This window comes from Lissotriton vulgaris, chromosome 11, assembly GCF_964263255.1.
Source record: "Lissotriton vulgaris chromosome 11, aLisVul1.2, whole genome shotgun sequence".
NCBI lineage: Eukaryota > Metazoa > Chordata > Amphibia > Caudata > Salamandridae > Lissotriton > Lissotriton vulgaris.
Window position 1 is genome coordinate 201145765 of NC_141699.1, and position 26214 is coordinate 201171978.

Genomic DNA, 26214 nt, shown 5'->3' on the forward strand with positions numbered 1-26214 from the left:
CCAAGCATTAGACAACAAACAGAGACAAGATGGCTTACCTGAGACCCGCAAACAGCCGCATGCATACCGGGCAAAACACTCCTTGCACGACGCTGCACGGAACGGCCACGGGCCGGGGAGACCTGTGAAAGGAACAAAAACAAGCATTAGACAACAAACAGAGACAATATGGCTTACCTGAGACCCGCAAACAGCTGCATGCATAAAGGGCAAAACACTCCTTGCACGACGCTGCACGGAACAGCCAGGGGCCGGGGGAGACCTGTAAAAGTAACAAAAACAAGCATTAGACAACAAACAGAGACAAGATGGCTTACCTGAGACCCGCAAACAGCCGCATGCATACCGGGCAAAACACTCCTTGCACGACGCTGCACGGAACGGCCAGGGGCCGGGGGAGATCTGTAAAAGGAACAAAAACAAGCATTAGACAACAAACCGAGACAAGATGGCTTACCTGAGACCCGCAAACAGCTGCATGCTTACCGGGCAAAACACTCCTTGCACAACGCTGCACGGAACGGCCAGGGGCCGGGGGAGACCTGTGAAAGTAACAAAAACAAGCATTAGACAACAAACAGAGACAAGATGGCTTACCTGAGACCCGCAAACAGCCTCATGCATTCCGGGCAAAAAACACTCCTTGCAGGACGCTGCACGGGACGGCCACGGGCCGGGTGAGACCTGTGAAAGGAACAAAAACAAGCATTAGACAACAAACAGAGACACAATGGCTTACCTGAGACCCGCAAACAGCCGCATGCATACCGGGCAAAACACTCCTTGCACGACACTGCATGGAACGGCCACGGGCCGGGGGAGACCTGTAAAAGGAACAAAAACAAGCTACAGACAACAAACAGAGACAAGATGGCTTACCTGAGACCCGCAAACAGCTGCATGCTTACCGGGCAAAACACTCCTTGCACGACGCTGCACGGAACAGCCAGGGGCCGGGGGAGACCTGTAAAAGGAACAAAAACAAGCATTAGATAACAAACAGGGACAAGATGGCTTACCTGAGACCCGCAAACAGCCGCATGCATACCGGGCAAAACACTCCTTGCACGACGCTGCACGGAACGGCCGCGGGCCGGGGGAGACCTGTAAAAGGAACAAAAACAAACATTAGACAACAAACCAAGACAAGATGGCTTACCTGAGACCCGCAAACAGCCGCATGCATACCGGGCAAAACACTCCTTGCACCAAGCTGCTCGGAACGGCCACGGGCCGGGGGAGACCTGTAAAAGGAATGAAACCAAGCATTAGACAACAAACAGAGACAAGATGGCTTACCTGAGACCCGCAAACAGCCACATGCATACCGGGCAAAACACTCCTTGCACGACGCTGCACGGAACGGCCAGGGGCCGGGGGAGACCTGTAAAAGGAACAAAAACAAGCATTAGACAACAAACCGAGACAAGATGGCTTACCTGAGACCCGCAATGGCTTACCTGAGACCCGCAAACAGCTGCATGCTTACCGGGCAAAACACTCCTTGCACGACGCTGCACGGAACGGCCAGGGGCCGGGGGAGACCTGTGAAAGGAACAAAAACAAGCATTAGACAACAAACAGAGACAAGATGGCTTACCTGAGACCCGCAAACAGCCTCATGCATTCCGGGCAAAACACTCCTTGCACGACGCTGCACAGAACGGCCACGGGCTGGGGAGACCTGTAAAAGGAACAAAAACAAGCATTAGACAACAAACAGAGACAAGATGGCTTACCTGAGACCCGCAAACAGCCGCATGCATACCGGGCAAAACACTCCTTGCACGACGCTGCACGGAACGGCCAGGGGCCGGGGGAGACCTGTAAAAGGAACAAAAACAAGCATTAGACAACAAACCGAGACAAGATGGCTTACCTGAGACCCGCAATTGCTTACCTGAGACCCGCAAACAGCTGCATGCCTACCGGGCAAAACACTCCTTGCACGACGCTGCACGGAACGGCCAGGGGCCGGGGGAGACCTGTGAAAGGAACAAAAACAAGCATTAGACAACAAACAGAGACAAGATGGCTTACCTGAGACCCGCAAACAGCCTCATGCATTCCGGGCAAAAAACACTCCTTGCACGACACTGCATGGAACGGCCACGGGCCGGGGGAGACCTGTGAAAGGAACAAAAACAAGCATTAGATAACAAACAGGGACAAGATGGTCTACCTGAGACCCGCAAACAACTGCATGCATACCGGGCAAAACACTCCTTGCACCACGCTGCACGGAACGGCCAGGGGCATGGGGAGACCTGTAAAAGGAACAAAAACAAGCATTAGACAACAAACCGAGACAAGATGGCTTACCTGAGACCCGCAAACAGCCACATGCATACCGGGCAAAACACTCCTTGCACAACGCTGCACGGAAAGGCCACGGGCCGGGGAGACCTGTAAAAGGAACAAAAACAAGCATTAGACAACAAACAGAGACAAGATGGCTTACTTGAGACCCGCAAACAGCCGCATGCATACCGGGCAAAACACTCCTTGCACCACGCTGCTCGGAACGGCCACGGGCCGGGGGAGACCTGTAAAAGGAACAAAAACAAACATTAGACAACAAACCAAGACAAGATGGCTTACCTGAGACCCGCAAACAGCCGCATGCATACCGGGCAAAACACTCCTTGCACCACGCTGCTCGGAACGGCCACGGGCCGGGGGAGACCTGTAAAAGGAATGAAACCAAGCATTAGACAACAAACAGAGACAAGATGGCTTACCTTAGACCCGCAAACAGCCACATGCATACAGGGCAAAACACTCCTTGCACGACGCTGCACGGAACGGCCAGGGGCCGGGGGAGACCTGTAAAAGGAACAAAAACAAGCATTAGAAAACAAACCGAGACAAGATGGCTTACCTGAGACCCGCAAACAGCCGCATGCATACCGGGCAAAACACTCCTTGCATGACGCTGCACGGAAAGGCCACGGGCCGGCGAGACCTGTAAAAGGAACAAAAACAAGCATTAGATAACAAACAGAGACAAGATGACTTACCTGAGACCTGCAAACAGCTGCATGCATACCGGGCAAAACACTCCTTGCACGACGCTGCACGGAACGGCCACGGGCCGGGGGAGACCTGTAAAAGGAACAAAAACAAGCATCAGACAACAAACAGAGACACTATGGCTTACCTGAGACCCGCAAACAGCCGCATGCATACCGGGCAAAACACTCCTTGCATGGCGCTGCACGGAACGGCCACGGGCCGGGGGAGACCTGTGAAAGGAGCAAAACCAAGCATTAGACAACAAACGGAGACAAGATGGCTTACCTGAGACCCGCAAACAGCCGCATGCATACCCGGAAAAACACTCCTTGCACGACGCTGCACGGGACGGCCACGGGCCGGGGGAGACCTGTAAAAGGAGCAAAACCAAGCATTAGACAACAAACAGAGACAAGATGGCTTACCTGAGAGCCGCAAACAGCGGCATGCTTACCCGGCAAAACACTCCTTGCACCACGGATGTTGCGGCAGCGTTGAGCCGGAGGTGCCATTGCAAAGCCTCATCTCCTCCGCCCGGCAGCAGGGCAACTTCTGCACCGTTCGGGCACCACTAAAAACAACCCAAAAAATGGCGGCCGAAAATTTTCGGATTCGGGGGCGTGTTTTGCTGTCCTGAGTGACGGACGACGTCACGAGCTAAAGAACAGCAAAACTTACGCCCCCGAATCCGAAAGAGACGGAGCTAAATTGGCGTGGTGGCTCTCTCCTCCAATGGCTTGCCTCCATTTAGGAAGCCAGCCAATGGAGGAGAGACGACGAGGGAGGCGGGTTTAAGCTGCCACACTAAGAGACAATAATTCTCGGACATCCGGTCTGCCTTCGGCAGACCGGATATTACCGAGACCTAAAAAAGGGGCCCTCAGACCCACTCTTCAGCTCACTTCTGGACCTTTGGAAGTGGGGATAAAGGTGTGCTCTGCCAGCCCAGCTGCGGTTCCCATCAGCGCTAACGCAATGCATCGGAACCTTACGCAGCCCTCAGAGCGCCTCAGTGGAACCAACGCACTGTGGCGCAACTCAATGCATGATCTACAATTGAAGACCTCACCGCTCCCCATCGGAACTGTCTCTACTTGACGCAGACTTGCCAAGCAGCTCCTGATAGGAACTGACACAACTTGAGTCAAGACCCTGCAACGCTCCTCGGAACCAACGCTACCTGGCACATCCAGGAGATAACGTACAGTTCATAGAGAGCCTAACCTGGTCCATGCAGCTGGCATGCACTCCATCGCAGTCGACCGTAACTTGTGACTTTGTCCTTGTGTGGTGCGACCAAGTTGGCCCTTTGTGCTTCTATGCACTGTTTTGAACTATATCTTTAAAACTGCATATCTTCAGTTCTACTGGTTGGATTTCTGCCGTTTTGATGTCAAATAATTTATTAACTTTTACTCTATTTTACTAAATTGGTGTGGGATATTTCTGCTGTTGTGTTATCACTTTATTACTGTTTGTGTACTGTATAAATACTTTACACATTGCGTCAAAGTTAAGCATGACTGCTTTTGTGCCAAGCTACCAGAGGGTTAAGCACAGGTTAATTTGGTTACTTTTTGTTGTTCCCCCTGACAAGGATTGTCACTGCTGCTTGAGTAGGGTTTCACCCCGCTCAACCAACAACCTAATTTCAGTAACTTTCTTCTCTTTATTACAAAAAGCAAGGTCTAGTACCCATGTTGCATGATTAAGTGGTGTTTGGCTCATCTAGTGAAGTGTTTCACCTTTGGGTTCTGGAGTGCCTCCTTAACAAATTGTGCTGTGTTGTATGGAGTTTAGTTATCTGAAATAGTATAGCCAACTGTGGGTTATCATCCAGTTGTCTCTGAATAATGTCTACTATATTCCGTACAGGTCATTCTCAGAATTGCTTACAAAGTGGGCACTCCCATGCCACATGAAAGAAGTCAGCAACTTGACAATAATGTGTAGGTTTCATTAACTTTGAACTTTTTAATGTGATTTTGTTTAGTTTATGATTTTATTTGTTTTATTAATTCAAAACGTGCTAGTTTTACACAAGAAAATGTTCAAAAGCTACACAGAACATTCTAAAGGTGGTGCTATTCCAAAAAATAAATGATATGATGGAAAGTTTTATATGCGGAAATAAATACTGAAAATTACTACTGAAAATATTATTTATGGTTTTCATTTTCAGTAACTCCTACAGATTAATAATGCTTATTGTAAAAGTTGTGAATCAAACTCACTTTTCTGGGAAACAATTAACCTTTTTTATTTTCTTTGAACAGGATCAGTTACATCCATCTTATGGCTCATTTTCGGATGCATACCCAAATCAAAAATCAAGGCTCTGCACTTATCAGTGGATTTCGTTCAATCATCAAGCCCGAATGGATTCGTATGTTTTCAGCACCCGAACTGCAGCGGCTTATCTCTGGCGATAATGCAGAAATTGATTTGGAAGACCTAAAGTAAGAAAGATTTTTGCTTCGTAAGACAATATTAAGAGTAACATTTTGGGAATACTTTACTTATTTTGGCAATTTAACATTCTAGAACCCAAAAAAAACAAGCTTGGTTGGTGGAAGAATGTTACATTCCGAAAATGATTGTTTCTGAGTCTACTCCATAAAAATGTGCAGCGAAAGAACAGTTTTTCAAACGTTTAATTTTCTTTCTTACTATTTATGTTGTAAATCCAGTTAGGCTGTAAATACAAGAGATAACTTAATTTAAAAAATCTTAATAAAGTTAAAAATAAGGTAGATGCTCTTTTGGGACGTGCTGTTAACAACAACAAGGGGCCCAAATCAGTCAGCAGGGACCTCGGGGAACATACTTTGTACATGCAACATAGGTCCCATGCATACAGAAATTATATGAAAGGAATAAAATATAGACAGAGTCAATCTATATTGTGAGTGACATGTCCAGCCGGACAGCGGTCTTCAAGGTTTACTTAATATATAGTTCAATATAACACAAAGAGTACCTTCCACAGTTCAGCCAGTGTGGAACACAAGCCTGTGCCCAGCACTAACAGAGCGGGTACAAAGGTAGATATAGAGAGCGAAGGAGGGCTTCTTAAGGCAAAGCACGTTATCTGTCATAAATACAGTTGTACACATAGTTATCTTGTTTTAGTATTAGGTGCTCAGTAAGTCGACGGCGTTTCGGACCCCCTAGTAAATCACGGGGGCCATCATCAGGACATTTCAGTGAAAGCCTTAACAAATTTTAGCCTCTAAATGCCTAGAAACAAGTGGGGAAAAAAAGGGGGGAATTATATACATAAAGGACAATGGTTTAAAGGGCAATTCAAAAACCAGGTGACTTGTAGTGATAAGTGCAGTGCTACATTCACAAGCAGATCGAGTTCAGAGGAAGTGGTGGCTGCACGGTGGCGCAAATGGGCATGCTGGTGTGAGTTGCCCAGTACTTAGAGCAATCAATTTCCATTTTACGTTGATGTCAAGCTGCTCATAAGGATCGAGTGGTGATGATAACAATCGAGTGGTTGAGAAAGTGAATGGGCAGGAACACATGACGTGTGAAGCCGGGTGTCCGACCCGTCATTTGATTTGTGAAGCCGAGTGTCTGACCTGTCGCTAGAATTGTGCAAACCGGAGTGCGGGTTGTGTCAGGTGTAGGTCGTGATGCGTGCCCAATTGAGGGCTCGGCAGAACCGAAGGTGCATGGGGCGCAGTTAATAAACTAAAAATATGCATAGCGCTCGGGGAGCAACATCTAGCCTGGACGTACGGAGCAGGGATCAATTAACAACCAGCACCCGCTTACCGTTAGTCCACAATCAGGAACCGCAGTAGGATGTAGTAGATAGCACACCCTCAAAAGCGGAGGAATTGTTAGGTAAAATAACGTGCTTAGTGAAGGTTTAAAAATAATTATTGAGGGAGCAAGATCGCGAGTTCTTACCAGAATCGGGCACGTGAGTCCGCGGAAGGATGAGGTCCGTCGGGAACCTAAAAGGAACCGAGGCGTCAGGACAAAGTTGGAGCACAATAGTGGGGCCAGGGGGTGCGTGAAGGAGGGAATAGAGAGCGAGCTTACCGGGTCAGTCGGTCGGCAGGAGCGATTCCTGGCGTGCTGGTGAGGCGGAAGTGAGCAGCCAATATAGACTGTGCTGATTGGCCAAACCCTTGTAAGGAATAAGGACATAGACATAAAGGATGGACTTGGGCTCAGCGGCCATCTTGAGAAGGTGGTTATAATCGCAGTGAAGTGCCCAAGTGAAGTGCATGTGCCATTATCAAGGGAACATAGTTACATATAAAACATCACAAAATTACAGTAAGTAACTGACTCAGAAACCAAACTAGATCAAGGCAGTCCATTCATCCTACAGATTTAGCACTGAATTCAGACTATCAGTTTTCAGAATCCATTTGAGCTCTTCTCTGTTCAATAAATGCGTAAGTTCACCACCCCTGGATGGGAGTGTAACCTGAAAAATCACGGTCCAGCGAATGTCATTTTCCGTGTGCCCTTTCTCCTGAAAATGTTCAACCAGCGGGGCATAGGGCGTTTTACAGCGAACACTGCTCAGGTGTTGGGATATTCTTAACTTGATTTTCTGTTTCGTTTGGCCCACGTATATCATATTGCACGGGCAGAAGATAGCATAGATGATATTACAGCTGTTACAATTGGTGAACGTTTTCAGTACATTTCTCACACTTTTATAAACAAATTCTTTACCATCTATAGAATAGTCGCATACAACACAAGTGCCACATTTGGAGTGGCCACGGAGCGGTGGTAATTGCCAAAGGTCTTGCAGTGTGGTATTTCTTACTATTGGCAATGCAGCCCTTACCAGCTGATCTTTAAGGTTTTTATTTTTCTTAAAGGCAAAGAGTGGGGTATCCCAGTTCAATGGGCCTGAGTTCAGGATATGCCAGTTCTTTTTTATATATTGCTTGACACGATTTGAGATGGGGGAATAGGTAGTTACGCAGACCAGTTTGTCAGAAGGTTGTTTAGGTTTAGGCTCGAGAAGTGTTTCACGGGGGCAGTACCAGGCTCTTTTCATGGAGTTCTTTATAAGGCGCCTAGGGTAGCCTCTTGCTCTCAGTTTTTCAGATAGAGTATTGGCCTCACAGAAGTAGTCCTCCTTTTTGAAGCAATTTCTTCTCAGTCTTAGGAACTGAGAATATGGCAAGCTGTCCCTTAGGGCCCTAGGGTGACAGCTGTCATAGCTCAATAGGGTATTTCTTTCCGTGGGTTTACGGAACAATGAGGTATATAGGGAACCCCCTTGGTGTTGGATATTAAGGTCTAGAAATGAGATATTTTGTCTGTTGTGGGATAAGGTAAATGTGAGCCCATTGCAATTATTGTTGAGCCAGTGTAGGAGTCCCTGAAGTTCATCTGGTGTACCACCCCAGATAAGGAAAATGTCATCTATATATCTCTTCCATGTATGCAACCCTTGGTGGAATGGGTTGCTGGGAGACAAGATGGTATTGGTCTCCAGCCAGTCCATGTAAAGAATCGCTAGGGTTGGGATGTGCAGCCCTTTTTAAAATGCTGACAGTGCCGCAATTTGTTTACGTTTTGCAGAACACCCCCAATAAAATCCCTAACTCCTACATCACTAAGATCGATAATGCTGTGCGCGCTCTCCTATGGGACGGCTGTGCACCACGGATTGCCATGAAAAAACTACTGGCGGGATGGTATGAGGGGGGCATTGCACTACCTGGTATCAAGTTATACTATCAAGCATCTCAGTTAGTTGCGATCAATAGGTGGGCATATGGGAATCATGAGGATCTGTACTTTCGCACTGACCGGTGGCTCATGGGGAAGGGCATTATACACAAACCCCCGAAAGTTAAACCTCACCGGACCTACTGTGCACACAATTGAAACTTGGCATAGGGTCAATAAACAAATGGGTTGGCACAATCAAATTACTCGTGTTACACCACTATGGGAGCCCGATTTCTTGGGTCATCTAAGTGCCTCCCCTGGGTTTGATAAGTGGGACCTGATCGGCATCTCATCTGTTGGGGATCTGTGGATCTCAGGGAGACTAGCCACTTTTACAGACCTCCAGCAGAAATACCAGCTCGCACAGACCGAAGCATTTAGATATTTACAGATCAGCCACGCACTCAAAGCAGTGCTGCCAAAAGATGACCCCCTTCCCGAGGCCTCTCCATTGGAAGACAGGTTACTATTGGATCCCATGAATAAAAAAGCCATATCCCTCATGTACAAAAAAATTGATTAATAACCGTCTGGACCCTTTAGCGCATCTGCGGCAACACTGGGAGGTGGGCCTGGGCGTACTCGAGGAGAATGATTGGTGTGATGCCTTGACCTCCCCTAGAGAGGTGGCCATCCCCATGAGACTGCGTCTGGTCCAACTGAAAATCCTGCATCGAGAATATCTGGATGCGGGCATCTTGGTCAAAATGGGGAGACAGACAGATCTCTTTTGTCTCCGACAATGTCGCAGGAGTTTACCTTTTTTCACATCTGGGAATGCCCAGCGGCTCGATTATATTTGGACGCTATTACCAAACAAATGGAGAGGGCTGGGGGTAAGACTTTGATGTCCTCCTTAAAACCTTGCTTACTGAATGTGTGGGACGCCACCGACCTTACACAGACCGAGAAAACATGGGCCTCATTGGGATGGTACATTGCAAAATGCAACATCGCACAGAAATGGGGTGTGGGTGCGATGCCTAGTATTCGTGATTGGGCAGCTGACATTGACAGAGCCAAAAAAGATGTCTTCAAACACATTCCCCAAAAGTTGGGACAGCAAGTGAGGTATGTGGAATAAATACAGGGGAGATATATGTTTGTCTCCAACAGTTGAACTGCGGTGCAACAAAATGAGAATTTACAATGCGCTTACTATTGATGGGTCACCTCCAAATGGAGGATTGTGATGGTAATGATGTAATGTATAATAATGTTATTAATGTAGTATTGACCAATTCATACTGCCTAGATACATGTTCACCTCATGCATGCCATAACCTCAATGCATTGCTGTGTTTGTTTTTCGCCAATAAAACAGTTTAAAAAATAAAAAATAATATGGTAGATGGGAAGTGGTTAGGCTTGTCAAAAGCAACAATCTTAAATAGTAACAAGCACCCTATTTTGAGAGAAGCCTTTGGGCCAAGATTGCAAGCTGGGCCTCAACATTTTGTTTAAATGTATTTTTTATGTTTTGATGAGCCAGGAAGCTTGTGTGGGGTGCAAGGCATATTCAGACTGTCCTTTTACACTGTTATCCCACAAACCTAGCATGGAATTTGAAAGTGGTTTTCTTGTAAATAAACAGTCTTATTAACTGAATTAGACTTTTTCCCTCAGCGAAGTTTAAAATTCACTTCGAAAGTCCTTTGGTGGTGACATTGTGCCAAACATGGCAGTCCTGAAAATTGTGTTGTGTGGCTCTTGACCACCTTGCTCACCCAGTCTCTCCTTTTCAAATGCCAAATGAGGCATGGTGATACCACGCTCAAAAATCAACCCAAGCAACTTTCAAAAAACGATAATAGTGCAGCAAGTGCCCTGAATCCTTTTTTCAAGCCCATTTGTAACCTCACCAGGCCGTAAAATCAGAAAAGACTTTTGACAAAAGCCTACTCTTTGATCATTTTCCCCTGTTCATTTATTATTTTGCAGGAGACATACTGTGTATTATGGTGGTTTTCATGGTAGCCACAGAGTCATTATCTGGCTTTGGGACATATTAGCCAATGATTTCACATCAGAAGAACGAGCCATGTTCCTAAAGGTAAGCAGTACGCCCTGCTGCATGTAGTTAAACTACAGTATACTTTGTTCTACAAGACACATAGAGGACGATTCACAAAGAAAGGCTTATGCCTGGAAAATGTTACAATAAGTGCAGATTATGGGTGGCAGTGTACTTTGCTTGAGTATAATGTACCCAACTCATGCCTACATTATTTATATATAATTTCCCAAAAGGTTGCAGAAATGGTCACACACAGGGAGTCAAAGAAAGGGCATGTAAACACAATGGTAGTTTGGTTTACCCTTACATAAGCTGAGTAATGTACTTGCTGCACTTATCCAAGCATCTGACTTGCATCTAGATTAACATAGTTTTTTATTTGTGCAAAATGTACTGCAAGTTCCACAGACCTGAATCGCCAATAGCCACAATGCAAAATGATCCAACTTTAATGTTGTTTTTCTTTGCAGTTTATTACAAGTTGCTCTAGACCTCCACTACTGGGATTTGCCTACCTCAAACCTCCATTTTCCATCCGTTGTGTGGAGGTATCAGATGATCAGGTATGAATATATTGTGCTATGTTCACTAAGATCGTTGTGACTATGTCATAGTTTCCAGTATATCATGGCACCATATAACAAATTGATGACAAATCAAAAGCACCTATTGAACATATTTTGAGGTTATAACATAGTTTGTGAAGTCTTTTCTGTGGCTTGGATAAACATTCATCACACTTTGTTCTATTAAAGTATATTTGAATGCCATCACTGTCTGCATAAAAGTCGTAATGTTTTGTCGCTATCAATGATTGCCTTGTGAGCCTGTAGAAAGTCTCCTTTCTTCCCACCCCCCAATTAGTTAACTTTCTTCTCCATGGGAGCTTAATATTGCCCTGTCTAAATTAACCAGGCCACCTTTCAAGCACATGCATATATCCAATCTCTAAGATCTTATCTTGGAACATGTCAATTACTTCGGCCAGGAGACTTAGTGACTTTCAAACTGCCCACACTTATGAGCATTGTATGTTTTTCGTTGTAGCAGCATACCAATAAGTCCTTGCCTTTCTTTCCTTCCTAAATAGTTTTCTACAAAAGGCAAAGCAGGAATAGCTACCCTGCCCCCTCATTGTGGAATTTTTCTGTTCTAGACATTTGCAGGGCAGCCTCTGTGAAATACATTTTTCCTTTTTCTAACACTGTTCCTGTTGGGAAATGCAAGTTCATCACCAAGTGCCACCTATGTGAATCTATAAACGTCATGCCTGCCTACTGTGGATGAAATCTTTAGTAGGATCCTTTCGCTGTTTCCCTTAAAAAATCAACTATGTAACAGACTGTGCCGGGTATGATGGGACAGTGCAGTGCCAGGAATTATTAAATGTGCAGTTTTAGTTTTGTACTCTATTTAAAGAGTATGTTCGAGGCATATGTGGCTGTAGATACACATGCTTAGCATAAGTCCGCCATCCAGTGTTGGACTCGGATGATTGCAAGTTATTTTTGTTGAAAGATGTTTTTTCATGTCAGGAGGCTGTGTGACTCCTTTGCGTGGTGATATTGCACATGAGTATGAACTCCATTGTTAAATTGTTTTTTACACCAATGGGTTCAGATGGATTCTCTCGTTCTCTCGTTTGAGATCGTCTCGAGTTCCCTTCGGTTCACCGGTAGATACCCTTACTCGACAGTATTGTCTCATTCATGTAATTTTTCGTTCATCTTGAGCACAGAAACAATCATCTGCATCAAATGTATCGACTCGCCTTAGCGGCCTATGGGCCAAGCCCAGCTGGGCCTTTTCACATTGTTTATCTCTAACCGAAAATTTGCTTCTGATGGAACGCACTCTTTTCCACTTTTGTCCAAACTGCCATTCCACATACCCCCACATCGGCAAACACCCAACCTGTAACTTATGCCTCTAGCCTGATCATCAAGAAGATTTCTGTGAGTCCTGCAGGTCGTTTCAGACAAAAAGACCCTTTGGGACCGTTGTGCCCAGCATCTAAAAATGCAGCCCAGAGACTACACATCATCGTCCAGTGGGAAGTGCAGAAAGAAGAGTCCTTGGCAGCTGTGGTGGAGTCCTGGTGGAGTCCCTCTCTTTATAAGACTCCAGATCCGAGTCTAACACCGAACAACATCCAGTTCACCTGGAGTCTTCCGAAGATCGTCTGACCGTGAGTATACATGGCCCTGTCCCAAAGTCAAGAAATCTGCTCCGACCGACCAAACTGCTCATGGTCCGCCACTGCAGAAAATCCATGGCGTGCACAGATCCATCGATTCGGGTGCCGCGCCCTCAGGCTCGTTGCAGAAACATCGGCCTACAGAAGAGTCCACCACTTCAAAATCTGCATCGGAGCTGGTGCGTAGAACCATAGCCTTGGTACCGAAACTTAAATCGCACAGCACTCCTGCTCCTACGACTCCGGCACTGAAAGTGAAACAGGCACAGAAATGTTATACCTTCAGCTAGAGCCGATCCTCGAGACAATGCAAGATCTGCTCGATCCAAGGTAAAAAACATTACAAACTTAGCATGGTAACACAGAACATTGTTCTACAAACGCCAGCGCCTCCACCATCTAAAAGACAACTGTCTTTCAATGATTCCATTAATCCTCCTCTTCAGCCTCAAAAAAAGAACATGTCAACCAGGCCTTTACATATGCCTGTCTCTACCTCCCCCACACCATCACCACCCCCTACCTCCACTCCTCCATCTGCTTCACCACAACAGTCTGAGGAGGGCAATATTACACCTCACAGATATTCACCCATCAGCGACAAGACTGATGACATAGGAGAGGAATCACATCCTAGGGACCCTTCGGATGCCTATGATATAGACCTACAGGGGGATACAGGTCCGAGCCTCTACCCCACACGCCTATCCTCACCGGACAGTGCTTCAGCTTACCAAGATTTTATAGCCAGAGCTGAAACATACCACCAGGTGACCTTACACAAGGACCCTATCGAGGATGACTTCCTCTTTGAGACCCTCACCACTGCACAACAAGGCTCACAATATTGCTAATGCTTAAGGGAGTTCTGCATCACGCTGATGACGTTTTTAGTGAGAGCACGAAATATAACACCAAGGTTTGACAAGGCAGCACCATTTGACCCAATTTACATTAGAAGCCAGTTAACTCCTGACTCATTAGTGGTGTCCAATGCAAGGAAAAGAGCTCATTCCCAGACAACAGGAGATGCGCCTCTCCCAGACAAAGAATCAAAATTGATTGACGCATCTGGAAAACGGGTTGCTGCCCAGTTGGCAAATCATTGATGAATTGCCAGCAGCCAAGCCTTATTAGCATGCTGTGACAGGGCACACTGGGACGAAATGGAGGGGCTCCTCCAGCATCTCCCTGAGGAGTATAAAAAGGGGGGTATAAATTAGTTAATGAGGATAAACTAATTGCAAATAATTCTATCACACATGCTCTAGACTCTGCTGACACTGCAGCAAGAGATGTGAACTCAAGTGTTCTCCTGCATAAACACTCTTGGTTCTGTGTCTCTGGGATTAAAACTGATATCCAGCAAGCAATCCTTAATCTCCTGTTTGACAGCCAGCATCTTTTTGGCCTTTTTTGCAGCCCAGGAAATAATGAAAAAGGACACCAATGTCTCAAAATCTGTGGGGGCCCTTCAATCTTCCTCCTTTTAATGGGTTCTTTTGTTGCGCCAACTTCAAACAAGGTGCCAAATCTGTATCAACAAGCACCTCCGAGTCCTCAAATAAAAACCAAGGTTAAACATCAACCTCTAGAGGCTTCTACAGAGGTACCTAAAGAGGAAATAATTTGAAAAGCTGCGAACGGGTAAATGCTACCCATACTGCAAACATTACCGCCAAACAATGACTCCCTCAACATTCCCCCGACCATTTAACACCTGTGGGGGACGTCTACAACAATTCTTCCAAGAATGGCAGTCCATTACAACAGATCAATGGGTGTTGGACATTATACAACATGGTTACTCTCTGGAGTTCACCACAACTATTGCAAATATTCTACTCCGCAAGCACAACTTTTCGATACAACACCAGGCTCTGCTAAACAAGAGATAACAGCTCTCTTACTCAAAGGAGCCATAGAGCCATTCCAACCTCAGCATCAAGGAACAGGAGTATATGCACTATACTTTCTCATTCCCAAAAAAGATGGCTCACTTCGACCCATTCTCAACCTCAGGCCCCTAAATCACTACATTCAGTCGGAATACTTCCACATGGTCACCCTTCATGAAGGAATATTGCTACAAAAAGGCAACTTCATGTCTGCATTAGAGCTAAAGGATGCCTACTTTCATATACCAACGGTTTGTCTTCCAGGGACAAAAATATAAATTCAAAGTGCTTCCCTTCGAAATCACCACTGCCCCACAGGTATTCACAAAATGCCTAGCAGTAGTAGCAGCACATCTGCGCAGAGAAAACATTCACGTATTTCCTTACTTGGACGATTGGCTTATAAAAGCCAACAGCTCCCACATTTGCAACCAACATACACAAAAGACAATCATCCTACTCCACCGTCTAGGGTTTGCCATCAAATCTGCAAATATCACACCTCCAACCTTTACAAGTTCAACCATATTTATGGGCCTTTTTAAATGCGCACTTGGGGTTAGCGTACCCAGATACAGCCAGAATACAAAGCAATCAAACAGGAGCCCAACAGTTTCAAATCGGGCTCCAAGTCACAGTTAGAACAGCCATGCGCCTTTTAGGCATGATGGTATCCTGCATTGCCATAGCCCCACATGCCCCCTTACATATGAAACTGCTACAAAAATGTCTCTCACGTCAATGGAACCAGTCACCTGGTCAAATGCATGATCTAGTGTTGGTAGACAGCCACACACATCACTCTCTGCAGTGGAGGAACTCACTAAACCTGTCCAAGAGGCGGCCTTTTTCCAGACCAAGACCATCTGGCGCTTAGCTTCACGTCAGAACATTCACCTCCTAGCAGAACATGTACCAGGGACCAGAAATAAAGTTGCAGACCTCCTCAGTAGGACGCAGCAACAAGTCCACAAATGGGAACTCCACCCCAAAGTCCTCCTGCCATATTTTCAAATGTGGGGGTTCCCATAAATAGACCTGTTTGCAACCCCGCAAAATGCCCAAACTTCACATCCAGGTTCCCACATCCATTATTTAAGGACAAAGCTTTATGGATGAACTGCTCAGGGATTTTTGCCTAAGCTTTTCCACCTCTCCCACTACTTCCGTTTGTACTCCAGAATCTCCGGCAAACCTCCCTTACTCTATTACTAATAGCTCAAACCTGGGCTCGTCAACCCTGGTTTACCCCACTATTGGAACTCTCACAAGTTCCGCTCTAGAAACTTCCCCCTCAACCTGGACCTTCTCACATAGAACCATGGCAAAATGAGACATCCCATTCCCAAGGCCATGCCATATGGCTCCTGAAGTCCTAGAATTTTGGTATCTAAACCTGCCTCAGCAGTGCATGGATATTCTTAAAGAAGCTTGAAAGCCTTCAACCAGAAAACACTATGCTGCCAAATGGATACAATTTGTCCTCTACTGCCAGCATCAAAAAGTAAAACCAATAGATGCACCAGTACAAACCATCATTTGTTATCACCTGAATGTCCAAAACACAGGTTTAGCCTACACTTCAATATGCTTACACCTTGCCATTGCAGCCTATCTACAAAACAGGCAACTTATGTCTTCATTTGAAATACCAGTCATTAAAGCATTTATGGAAGAACTTAAGAGTAATGCCATGCAAACTTTCACCAGCACCATCTTGTAATCTTAACATTGTACTAACAATGCTCATTGGGCCACTATTTGAGCCACCACGTTCCTACCAACTCAAATACTTATCTTGGAAGGTAGCATTTGTAATAGCTATTGCTTCACTCAGATGTGTCAGTGAGCTCCAGGCACAACCTTTAGAGGAACCATTCTTCCAACTCCACAGAAACAAAGTTGTGCTCAGAACAAACCCAAAGTTCCTTCCCAAAGTAGTCTCAGCTCCTCATATTAACCAGTCAATTGAATAACCTATCTTCTTACCGCAACAGTTACAGAGAGTGCTCTTTATACTCTAGATGTAAAAAGAGCTTTAATGTACTATATGGAGAGATCTAAGACATTTAGGAAAACAAAGCAATTATTCATTGTTTTTTCACCTCCCCATACTGGAACTCCAATCTCAAAACTTTGGATTTCTAGATGGATAGTCAAATACATGCAAACGTGTTATGCTAAAGCTAAAAGACATTTTCATGTTCCTGCTAATGTTACATCAACTCGCAAAATAAGAGCCTCTGTGGCATTCCTAGGGAACATACCCATTGCTGACATTTGCAAAGCAGCAACATGGTCCACACCACACACTTTCACAAAGCATTACTATGTGGATGTATTAGTACATCAACAATCCACTGTTGGACAAGCAGTTCTACATACTCTTTTTCAAACAACTACTACCACCACAGGCTAGCCTCTGCTTTGGGAGAGGGACTGTTTTACAGTCTATGCTAAGAATGTGTATCTGCAGCCACACATGCCACAAACTTATTATGTTACTTACCCTGTAAGCATCTGTTCTTGGCATCTAGTGTTGCAGATTCACATACGCCCCCTCGCTGCCCCAGACGACTGTACGGGTTTCCGTTTACTTTAATATTTACTTTCATTCATATTCTTTGCATGGACATCACATTACTAACACTAACTCCATTCTCTCCAACCTGCGGCAAGAAAATCTAACAATCGAGTCAATGCCCATGTGCAATGTCAATTGTGACTCTAAAAAAACTTCTTGGAACAAAAACACCCTGCAATCATCCAAGCCCAACACTTGATGGCAGGCTTATGCTAAGCATGCAAACCTACAGCACTACATGCCATGAACAGATGCTTACAGAGTAAGTAACATAATCCTTTAGCGGCTCCATTTTCCTCTTGTTTTTCTGTTTTGAAAAATAGTAAAAATTATGTTTTTTAAATCAAGTGTACCTTATGACAGATTTAGCTCATTAGCTGAACTTTTTAACCCCTTTGCCGCGGCGCGAATTTCGCTGTGGCGCGGGCGGGGCTAGGGGCGAGCGCGGTGCTCATGACGGACCCATGCCGTCATGAGTCACGGGCGGCGTGTGCTCATGACGGCATGGTTCCGTAATGACCCCGACCACTCATTAATACGCCCGCACAGGCGGGGAATTAATGCCGCATGGGCGGAGCGGCAGCCGCATGACGGAACTGCGCCGTCATGAGCACACGCCGCCCGTGGCTCATGACGGCGTGATTCCGTCATAAGCACGCAACTGGTTAAAACAAAGAGAATGTTGCCCCTTATTTGAATATTCTCATTATTTTAACGCATATTCCAAATTTCATGGTTTCCTGGAAAAAGTGTTTAGGGGGTCAACATGTGCCCTGGGATAATCTACTACATATTTATTCAGTGAAAATACTCAGATACCCATGTCAGAGAACTAGGATTACTGGATAAACTCTGTAAACAGGAACATGCCCAGAACAACATTTTCTTGTTTTGTGTAATTGATATGGTTTGTGGAAACAAATAATAATTTTTGTTCCTACAAGCTACAAGGGTGTAGGAGTTAATATGAATCTAAGCCACTCTGAGAGTAAGGCAAGCTCCAACAAATTAATGGAAAGCAGACATCGTCTGTAGCTAAGCAAATGTTGTTGTTTAAGATATTGTTTATGAGCTTGAATATTTTAATGGGAGTCTGTCTAACTATGTAGTGGTCACCACAAAAGCTTGAAAGTAAATGATTTTGTTAGCCTAATTACGATAGCGATAAGTTGTTTTTTCTAGGAGAATGATTTGACTTTCATACACGAACAGTCGGCAGATAGGTAGGTAGATAAGTATGTAGATAGATAAATATAAGTGAAAGTAATTTTCATGAACAAGAGTTCTTAAACCCGCTTTTTCACTGCTTTGATGATATAGCAGGGAAAAAATGAGTTTGTTTTTCTTCACTACTCTGATTTCGAAGCAGTTGAAAAACGGGCTCTGAAATGTGTGCACCAGCAGATACAGATCCTCCACTTCTCTGGGTGACAGGCCACAAACTCTCATACCTCACTCAGAATTGCGCAGACCTGAAAGAGGTGGTGACTATACTTTTGGTGCCTTCCCTGTCAGCCTAGGTCTGGTCTGACCCACGCTAATGAATTATTCTCAAATTGCAGCTGTTGGAGTAGCACCATGGTTTCTGCTCTCCAATGGAGCACAGAAAGCGCAGCTGCAAGTAGGGTGGGGTAGGAAAGTTGCAAAGGGTAGGAGAGGAGTTACTGACAGGATGGCAGGTTTAGAATGTTAAAATATTGGGAGGTGAAGGGAGTTAAATTGGGTGGTGAGGGAGTGGTTTGTGGAAGGACACCAAGTTATTTTCTGAAATATAGGGATTGTCAAGTGATATGGTGAAAGTAGGGGTAATGGGGGAGGGTGGCAGGAAACTAGGTATTATTTGTGCTTAGAGGAAGGCGGTGGTAGGCGCGGTTAGGAAAGAATTGTAGCATGCCATTGTCCTTTAAGTAATTGGGACTGGTGAAGGATTGGAAGATGACCAGTAGGAGGTAGGGGTGGGTGGCAGGGGTACTAAGTATATAGTAGAGCTAGCAGGAAGCAGCATCAGGGAGATGAGGCATGTTTTGCATGGCTCCCCCAAGACTCACCCAAAATAACTTGAACTTCACTGTTGTTGTTTTCAATGTAATATTATAAGCAAAAAAAGAGTGTCATATGGTTTAGCAAGACCACACGAAGGAGCAAAAAGAATTGAAAAAACTGCCTCACTTGGGTCGGTAGGAAAGCCCTCACTCACCACCTGGTGATGACATGCGTCATCATTGGGCCACACTAAAGAGGCCGAGTGCCTCTTTAGTGTGCTTCGACGCCAGATCTACTGCGGAGCGGGATTTTGTGAGTTTAGGCGTGCAGTGAAAATAAACTAAATGGTAGTGAGGAGATTAAAAATGTCTTTAGTGTATCCAAAATTGATTTAATATGTGATCATTTAGAACATAATACAATTTATGTGTAGGAAAGTCGTCCACAGTTAATTGTCTGGTTATTTCCTAATCGTCAGTCAACATGCTTCTGCCTATGAAACGGTGTAAAGTTACCAGGCATTCAGCAGGACTCTATAAGTGTACTAAACCCAGGCGGTATGGACACGCTAAGGCCCACCCTTACCTAGGGACGTGCAAGTGAAAAAGAAAGTGAAAAAGTGCCAAAAAAGGAAGAGAAATTGTCCTAGTAACTCCTGGTTTAGGAGGCTTCCAACATTAAGGTTTCTGCACCTGTAAAGAGAAATGACATAGACATACATATAGGACAAGACAGACAGTTAGTGGTTGGTCTTAATCACACTTGTAGATCTATGGTGCTCCAATCGTAGTGGAAAGGAAGATGTGGCTCTATAACAGTATGTTTATCACCCCCTCTGTCCCTGGGTTGATAAGCACTAATCACTGGGCAGTGCAGGGTGCTATAAGTGAAGAAAAATACGGTGGTTGTGGGTTTATTAAAAAGGAAGCGCAGGTTCCTAGTAGCGATCAATATGTCTAGATTTGCAATCGCTGAAAAGTAAAATTAAAAATAAAATTAAAATGTCTCACTTTGATGGTGTAATGGGTGTACACCATGGATCACGGGAGAGGGGTGGAAGCGTATTTGGCACACCCTTTGTAAAGAAAAGAAACATACACCAAACCAGAAAAGCGAAGAAACGGTACTTAGCTTCGTGATATGCCGCCGGGATGTAGAGCTCTGATGTCCAATAGTTTACTTACGCCCTCGACGCTAGGCATCCTCAGTATACCTGCGATACCCTCAGAACCGGACCCCGACGATCAAGAGCGGGGCCGGTGGAGCAGGTTATCAAAGTTTGTTAGCGAGGTGTCGGTCGCATCCGGGGGCGGTCCTCGCATGGATAGGGGGCGGCGCCTTATCGTGTTAGCCTATCTGGGCCTGTCACGTCATATGACTAGGGGGGTCACATGGGCCCGTGTCATAGAGGAGGCTGGGGAGGTAATCATGGCAACCGTCTCTCGAGCGTTTCAAGACAGGCAGCTTTATTAGTTCTAAACGCTCGTTTTGGACAAAACGTTACCTGATGCTCACAGTTAGATAGGGGTGCCGAGTCTAAATCAGGTTAATGTGGTTACGAGTGGTCAGTAATGTCCTCAATAACAGAGGGGGCCAGGTCAGATGTTATTGCGAGCCTGGTGAACACCAAGCGGGTTGCATGGCTTCGTGTTAACATCATGTACCCAAAACACCATGCAGGTAGTGCATTGTGTTAGCCTGCAAAGGGGTATGAGTTGATCAAGTACCTATTAGATTAAGCAGATGACGGGATTATGGGGGGGCAGTGATCACAGTGTACCGTTTCAAGTTGGGCAGGTTTTGAGATAAGCTAGTGGATAATTATCAGATATTAGTTAAGTACATAATTCCATGGAATTTCATCATTAAGTCCGAGAAGATGGGTTCCCAGTCTATAGACCCACCTCTGCTCTTTTTCAAAAAGGCAATTGGTTATATTATTGCCAGTATTCAACTGCTCAATCACAGTCCACCGCATGCCATTGGTGGTGTGATTGTTCTCAAGGAAATGTCTGCTCATTTTTGTAGTTGCTTTTTTACACCTGATGTTGGATCTGTGTTCACAGTTCCTCTGTTTAACTTTCCTACTTGTCATACCCACATAGCGAAGATCGCATGGGCAGGTGATTAGGTATATGACATTTGGAGAGTTACAATTGGTATGATCCCTCTGTGTCCAAATTTTCCCTGGTTCAAGGGTAAGCGATTTAGTATGTGTTGCAAGATGGCAAAAGCTACAGTTTGAGCAGGGAAAATTGCCCGTTACTCTTGGTAGGCCCCATGTATCAGCCACAGATCTTGATGTTGCTGGGCCCTTTTCCTTGCTGATTCAATATTTATAGACTTTGAATAGTGAAGCTTGATTGTTACTACCACTATAGCTAAAGCAGTTTACTTAGGAAGGCTTCGATTCCTTAGCGAAAGTGAAAGAACACCTTTTTAGGTCTCGGGCTTCGAGACCTATTGTCATGGAGTTCAGTCTCAACGGAGCCAGAGCGGTGAACGAGCGCCGATTGCATCTCGTGGACGCGCACGCCGAGCCTCCTGGAGCCGTGCACATCTCTTGCTCCACATTCACACTCACGGAAGCACACACTCACGCACGCACCCACACACACACACACACACACACACACACACACACACACACACACACACACACCCTCCCTCTCTGCCCACTCCCTCTCTGCCGCCCCCCCTCGACCCCCACTCACCTGGCTCTTTCCCTCGCAGCGGGTCAGTCATGGCAGCAGGCAGACTCGGTGTCTTCTCCAGGGATCTTGAGCTGATGTGCACGCCCACGCTGCGTCTCGTGCGCGCCCGCCACGCTGTTTCGCGCCTGTTGATCCTCAGCTTGTTGCTTACAGCCAGTGGGTTGAACTTGAATGTACTCGACAAAATATCCTTATATAACTAAAAAGTGAGCATCATCTTCATCTCACGTTTGTAAAGGTAACCATGAACACCAATTGTGTTAAAATATATTGAATACGATAGATCACCTTCCACTCGCCCATACATATACTTTAAATTCCTTATTCATATTATTAGAACAAAGCAACGCAGAAGATAATTTTTGGTTGTCTGTGGGTGGGGAGATGGGGTTAGCACTCTCTGCCCTCTTTTCCTATCATTGACTCTTTGGCGCCTATAGGAAAAACCCAAGCTGCTTATACTTTAGAGGAATTCTGCATAAGGATTATTATAGTGTGAGTGCAGAGTGCGCACAGTTCAGAGTGCGCAGAGTGCAGAGTGTGAAGTAGTGAGTGCAGAGTGAGTGAGCAGAGTGTGAGTGCAGAGTGTGAAGTAGTGAGTGCAGAGTGAGTGTGCAGAGTGTGAATGCAGCGTGCAGAGTAGTGAGTGCAGAGTAGTGAGTGCAGAGTAGTGAGTGCAGAGTAGTGAGTGCAGAGTAGTGAGTGCAGAGTAGTGAGTGCAGAGTAGTGAGTGCAGAGTGTGAGTAGTGAGTGCAGAGTAGTGAGTGCAGAGTGTGAGTAGTGAGTGCAGAGTGTGAGTAGTGAGTGCAGAGTGTGAGTAGTGAGTGCAGAGTGTGAGTGCAGAGTGAAGAGTAGTGAGTGCAGAGTAGAGTAGTGAGTGCAGAGTAGTGAGTGCAGAGTAGTGAGTGCAGAGTAGTGAGTAGTGAGTGCAGAGTAGTGAGTAGTGAGTGCAGAGTAGTGAGTGCAGAGTAGAGTAGTGAGTGCAGAGTAGAGTAGTGAGTGCAGAGTAGTGAGTGCAGAGTAGTGAGTGCAGAGTAGTGAGTGCAGAGTAGTGAGTGCAGAGTAGTGAGTGCAGAGTAGTGAGTAGTGAGTGCAGAGTAGTGAGTGCAGAGTAGTGAGTAGTGAGTGCAGAGTAGTGAGTGCAGAGTAGTGAGTAGTGAGTGCAGAGTAGTGAGTAGTGAGTGCAGAGTAGTGAGTAGTGAGTGCAGAGTAGTGAGTAGTGAGTGCAGAGTAGAGTAGTGAGTGCAGAGTAGAGTAGTGAGTGCAGAGTAGTGAGTGCAGAGTAGTGAGTGCAGAGTAGTGTGTGCAGAGTAGAGTAGTGAGTGCAGAGTAGTGTGTGCAGAGTAGAGTAGTGAGTGCAGAGTAGAGTAGTGAGTGCAGAGTAGAGTAGTGAGTGCAGAGTAGTGAGTGCAGAGTAGTGAGTGCAGAGTAGTGAGTGCAGAGTAGTGAGTAGTGAGTGCAGAGTAGTGAGTGCAGAGTAGTGAGTAGTGAGTGCAGAGTAGTGAGTGCAGAGTAGTGAGTGCAGAGTAGTGAGTGCAGAGTAGTGAGTGCAAAGTAGTGAGTAGTGAGTGCAAAGTAGTGAGTGCAGAGTAGTGAGTGCAGAGTAGTGAGTAGTGAGTGCAGAGTAGTGAGTAGTGAGTGCAGAGTAGTGAGTGCAGAGTAGTGAGTAGTGAGTGCAGAGTAGTGAGTAGTGAGTGCAGAGTAGTGAGTAGTGAGTGCAGAGTAGTGAGTAGTGAGTGCAGAGTAGTGAGTGCAGAGTAGTGAGTGCAGAGTAGTGAGTGCAGAGTAGTGAGTAGTGAGTGCAGAGTAGTGAGTAGTGAGTGCAGAGTAGTGAGTGCAGAGTAGTGAGTGCAGAGTAGTGAGTGCAGAGTAGTGAGTGCAGAGTAGAGTAGTGAGTGCAGAGTAGAGTAGTGAGTGCAGAGTAGAGTAGTGAGTGCAGAGTAGAGTAGTGAGTGCAGAGTAGTGAGTGCAGAGTAGAGTAGTGAGTGCAGAGTAGAGTAGTGAGTGCAGAGTAGTGAGTGCAGAGTAGTGAGTGCAGAGTAGTGAGTAGTGAGTGCAGAGTAGTGAGTAGTGAGTGCAGAGTAGTGAGTGCAGAGTAGTGAGTGCAGAGTAGTGAGTGCAGAGTAGTGAGTGCTGAGTAGTGAGTGCAGAGTAGTGAGTAGTGAGTGCAGAGTAGAGTAGTGAGTGCAGAGTAGAGTAGTGAGTGCAGAGTAGAGTAGTGAGTGCAGAGTAGAGTAGTGAGTGCAGAGTAGAGTAGTGAGTGCAGAGTAGAGTAGTGAGTGCAGAGTAGTGAGTGCAGAGTAGTGAGTAGTGAGTGCAGAGTAGAGTAGTGAGTGCAGAGTAGAGTAGTGAGTGCAGAGTAGAGTAGTGAGTGCAGAGTAGAGTAGTGAGTGCAGAGTAGTGAGTGCAGAGTAGTGAGTGCAGAGTAGTGAGTGCAGAGTAGTGAGTGCAGAGTAGTGAGTGCAGAGTAGTGAGTGCAGAGTAGTGAGTGCAAAGTAGTGAGTAGTGAGTGCAAAGTATTGAGTGCAGAGTAGTGAGTGCAGAGTAGTGAGTGCAGAGTAGTGAGTAGTGATTGCAGAGTAGTGAGTGCAGAGTAGTGAGTAGTGAGTGCAGAGTAGTGAGTAGTGAGTGCAGAGTAGTGAGTAGTGAGTGCAGAGTAGTGAGTGCAGAGTAGTGAGTGCAGAGTAGTGAGTAGTGAGTGCAGAGTAGTGAGTAGTGAGTGCAGAGTAGTGAGTAGTGAGTGCAGAGTAGTGAGTGCAGAGTAGTGAGTGCAGAGTAGTGAGTGCAGAGTAGAGTAGTGAGTGCAGAGTAGAGTAGTGAGTGCAGAGTAGAGTAGTGAGTGCAGAGTAGAGTAGTGAGTGCAGAGTAGAGTAGTGAGTGCAGAGTAGTGAGTGCAGAGTAGTGAGTGCAGAGTAGTGAGTGCAGAGTAGTGAGTAGTGAGTGCAGAGTAGTGAGTAGTGAGTGCAGAGTAGTGAGTGCAGAGTAGTGAGTGCAGAGTAGTGAGTGCAGAGTAGTGAGTGCTGAGTGCAGAGTGCAGAGTAGAGTAGTGAGTGCAGAGTAGAGTAGTGAGTGCAGAGTAGAGTAGTGAGTGCAGAGTAGAGTAGTGAGTGCAGAGTAGAGTAGTGAGTGCAGAGTAGAGTAGTGAGTGCAGAGTAGAGTAGTGAGTGCAGAGTAGAGTAGTGAGTGCAGAGTAGTGAGTGCAGAGTAGTGAGTGCAGAGTAGTGAGTGCAGAGTAGTGAGTGCAGAGTAGTGAGTGCAGAGTAGTGAGTGCAGAGTAGTGAGTGCAGAGTAGTGAGTGCAGAGTAGTGAGAAGTGAGTGCAGAGTAGTGAGTGCAGAGTAGTGAGAAGTGAGTGCAGAGTAGTGAGAAGTGAGTGCAGAGTAGTGAGTAGTGAGTGCAGAGTAGTGAGTGCAGAGTAGTGAGTGCAGAGTAGTGAGTGCAGAGTAGTGAGTGCAGAGTAGTGAGTGCAGAGTAGTGAGTAGTGAGTGCAGAGTAGTGAGTGCAGAGTAGTGAGTGCAGAGTAGTGAGTGCAGAGTAGTGAGAAGTGAGTGCAGAGTAGTGAGTGCAGAGTAGTGAGTGCAGAGTAGTGAGAAGTGAGTGCAGAGTAGTGAGTGCAGAGTAGTGAGAAGTGAGTGCAGAGTAGTGAGTGCAGAGTAGTGAGTGCAGAGTAGTGAGTGCAGAGTAGTGAGTGCAGAGTAGTGAGTGCAGAGTAGTGAGTGCAGAGTAGTGAGTGCAGAGTAGTGAGTGCAGAGTAGTGAGTAGTGAGTGCAGAGTAGTGAGTGCAGAGTAGTGAGTGCAGAGTAGTGAGTGCAGAGTAGTGAGTGCAGAGTAGTGAGTGCAGAGTAGTGAGAAGTGAGTGCAGAGTAGTGAGTGCAGAGTAGTGAGAAGTGAGTGCAGAGTAGTGAGTGCAGAGTAGTAAGAAGTGAGTGCAGAGTAGTGAGTGCAGAGTAGTAAGAAGTGAGTGCAGAGTAGTGAGTGCAGAGTAGTGAGTAGTGAGTGCAGAGTAGTGAGTGCAGAGTAGTGAGTGCAGAGTAGTGAGTGCAGAGTAGTGAGTGCAGAGTAGTGAGTGCAGAGTAGTGAGTA

The 26214-nt window shown here is 45.8% G+C and overlaps 1 protein-coding gene across 3 annotated transcripts in view; it reads left to right on the forward strand.

Moving 5' to 3' along the window:
- UBE3B (ubiquitin protein ligase E3B) overlaps positions 1-26214 on the forward strand; it is a 452538-nt gene that overhangs the window by 369556 nt on the left and 56768 nt on the right. For all 3 annotated transcript variants that reach the window (XM_086943106.1, XM_086943107.1, XM_086943108.1), the window contains 3 exons: positions 5292-5474; positions 10681-10792; positions 11227-11319. In XM_086943106.1, coding sequence (XP_086799232.1) covers positions 5292-5474; positions 10681-10792; positions 11227-11319 — 388 coding nt within the window. The remainder of the gene's footprint in view (positions 1-5291; positions 5475-10680; positions 10793-11226; positions 11320-26214) is intronic.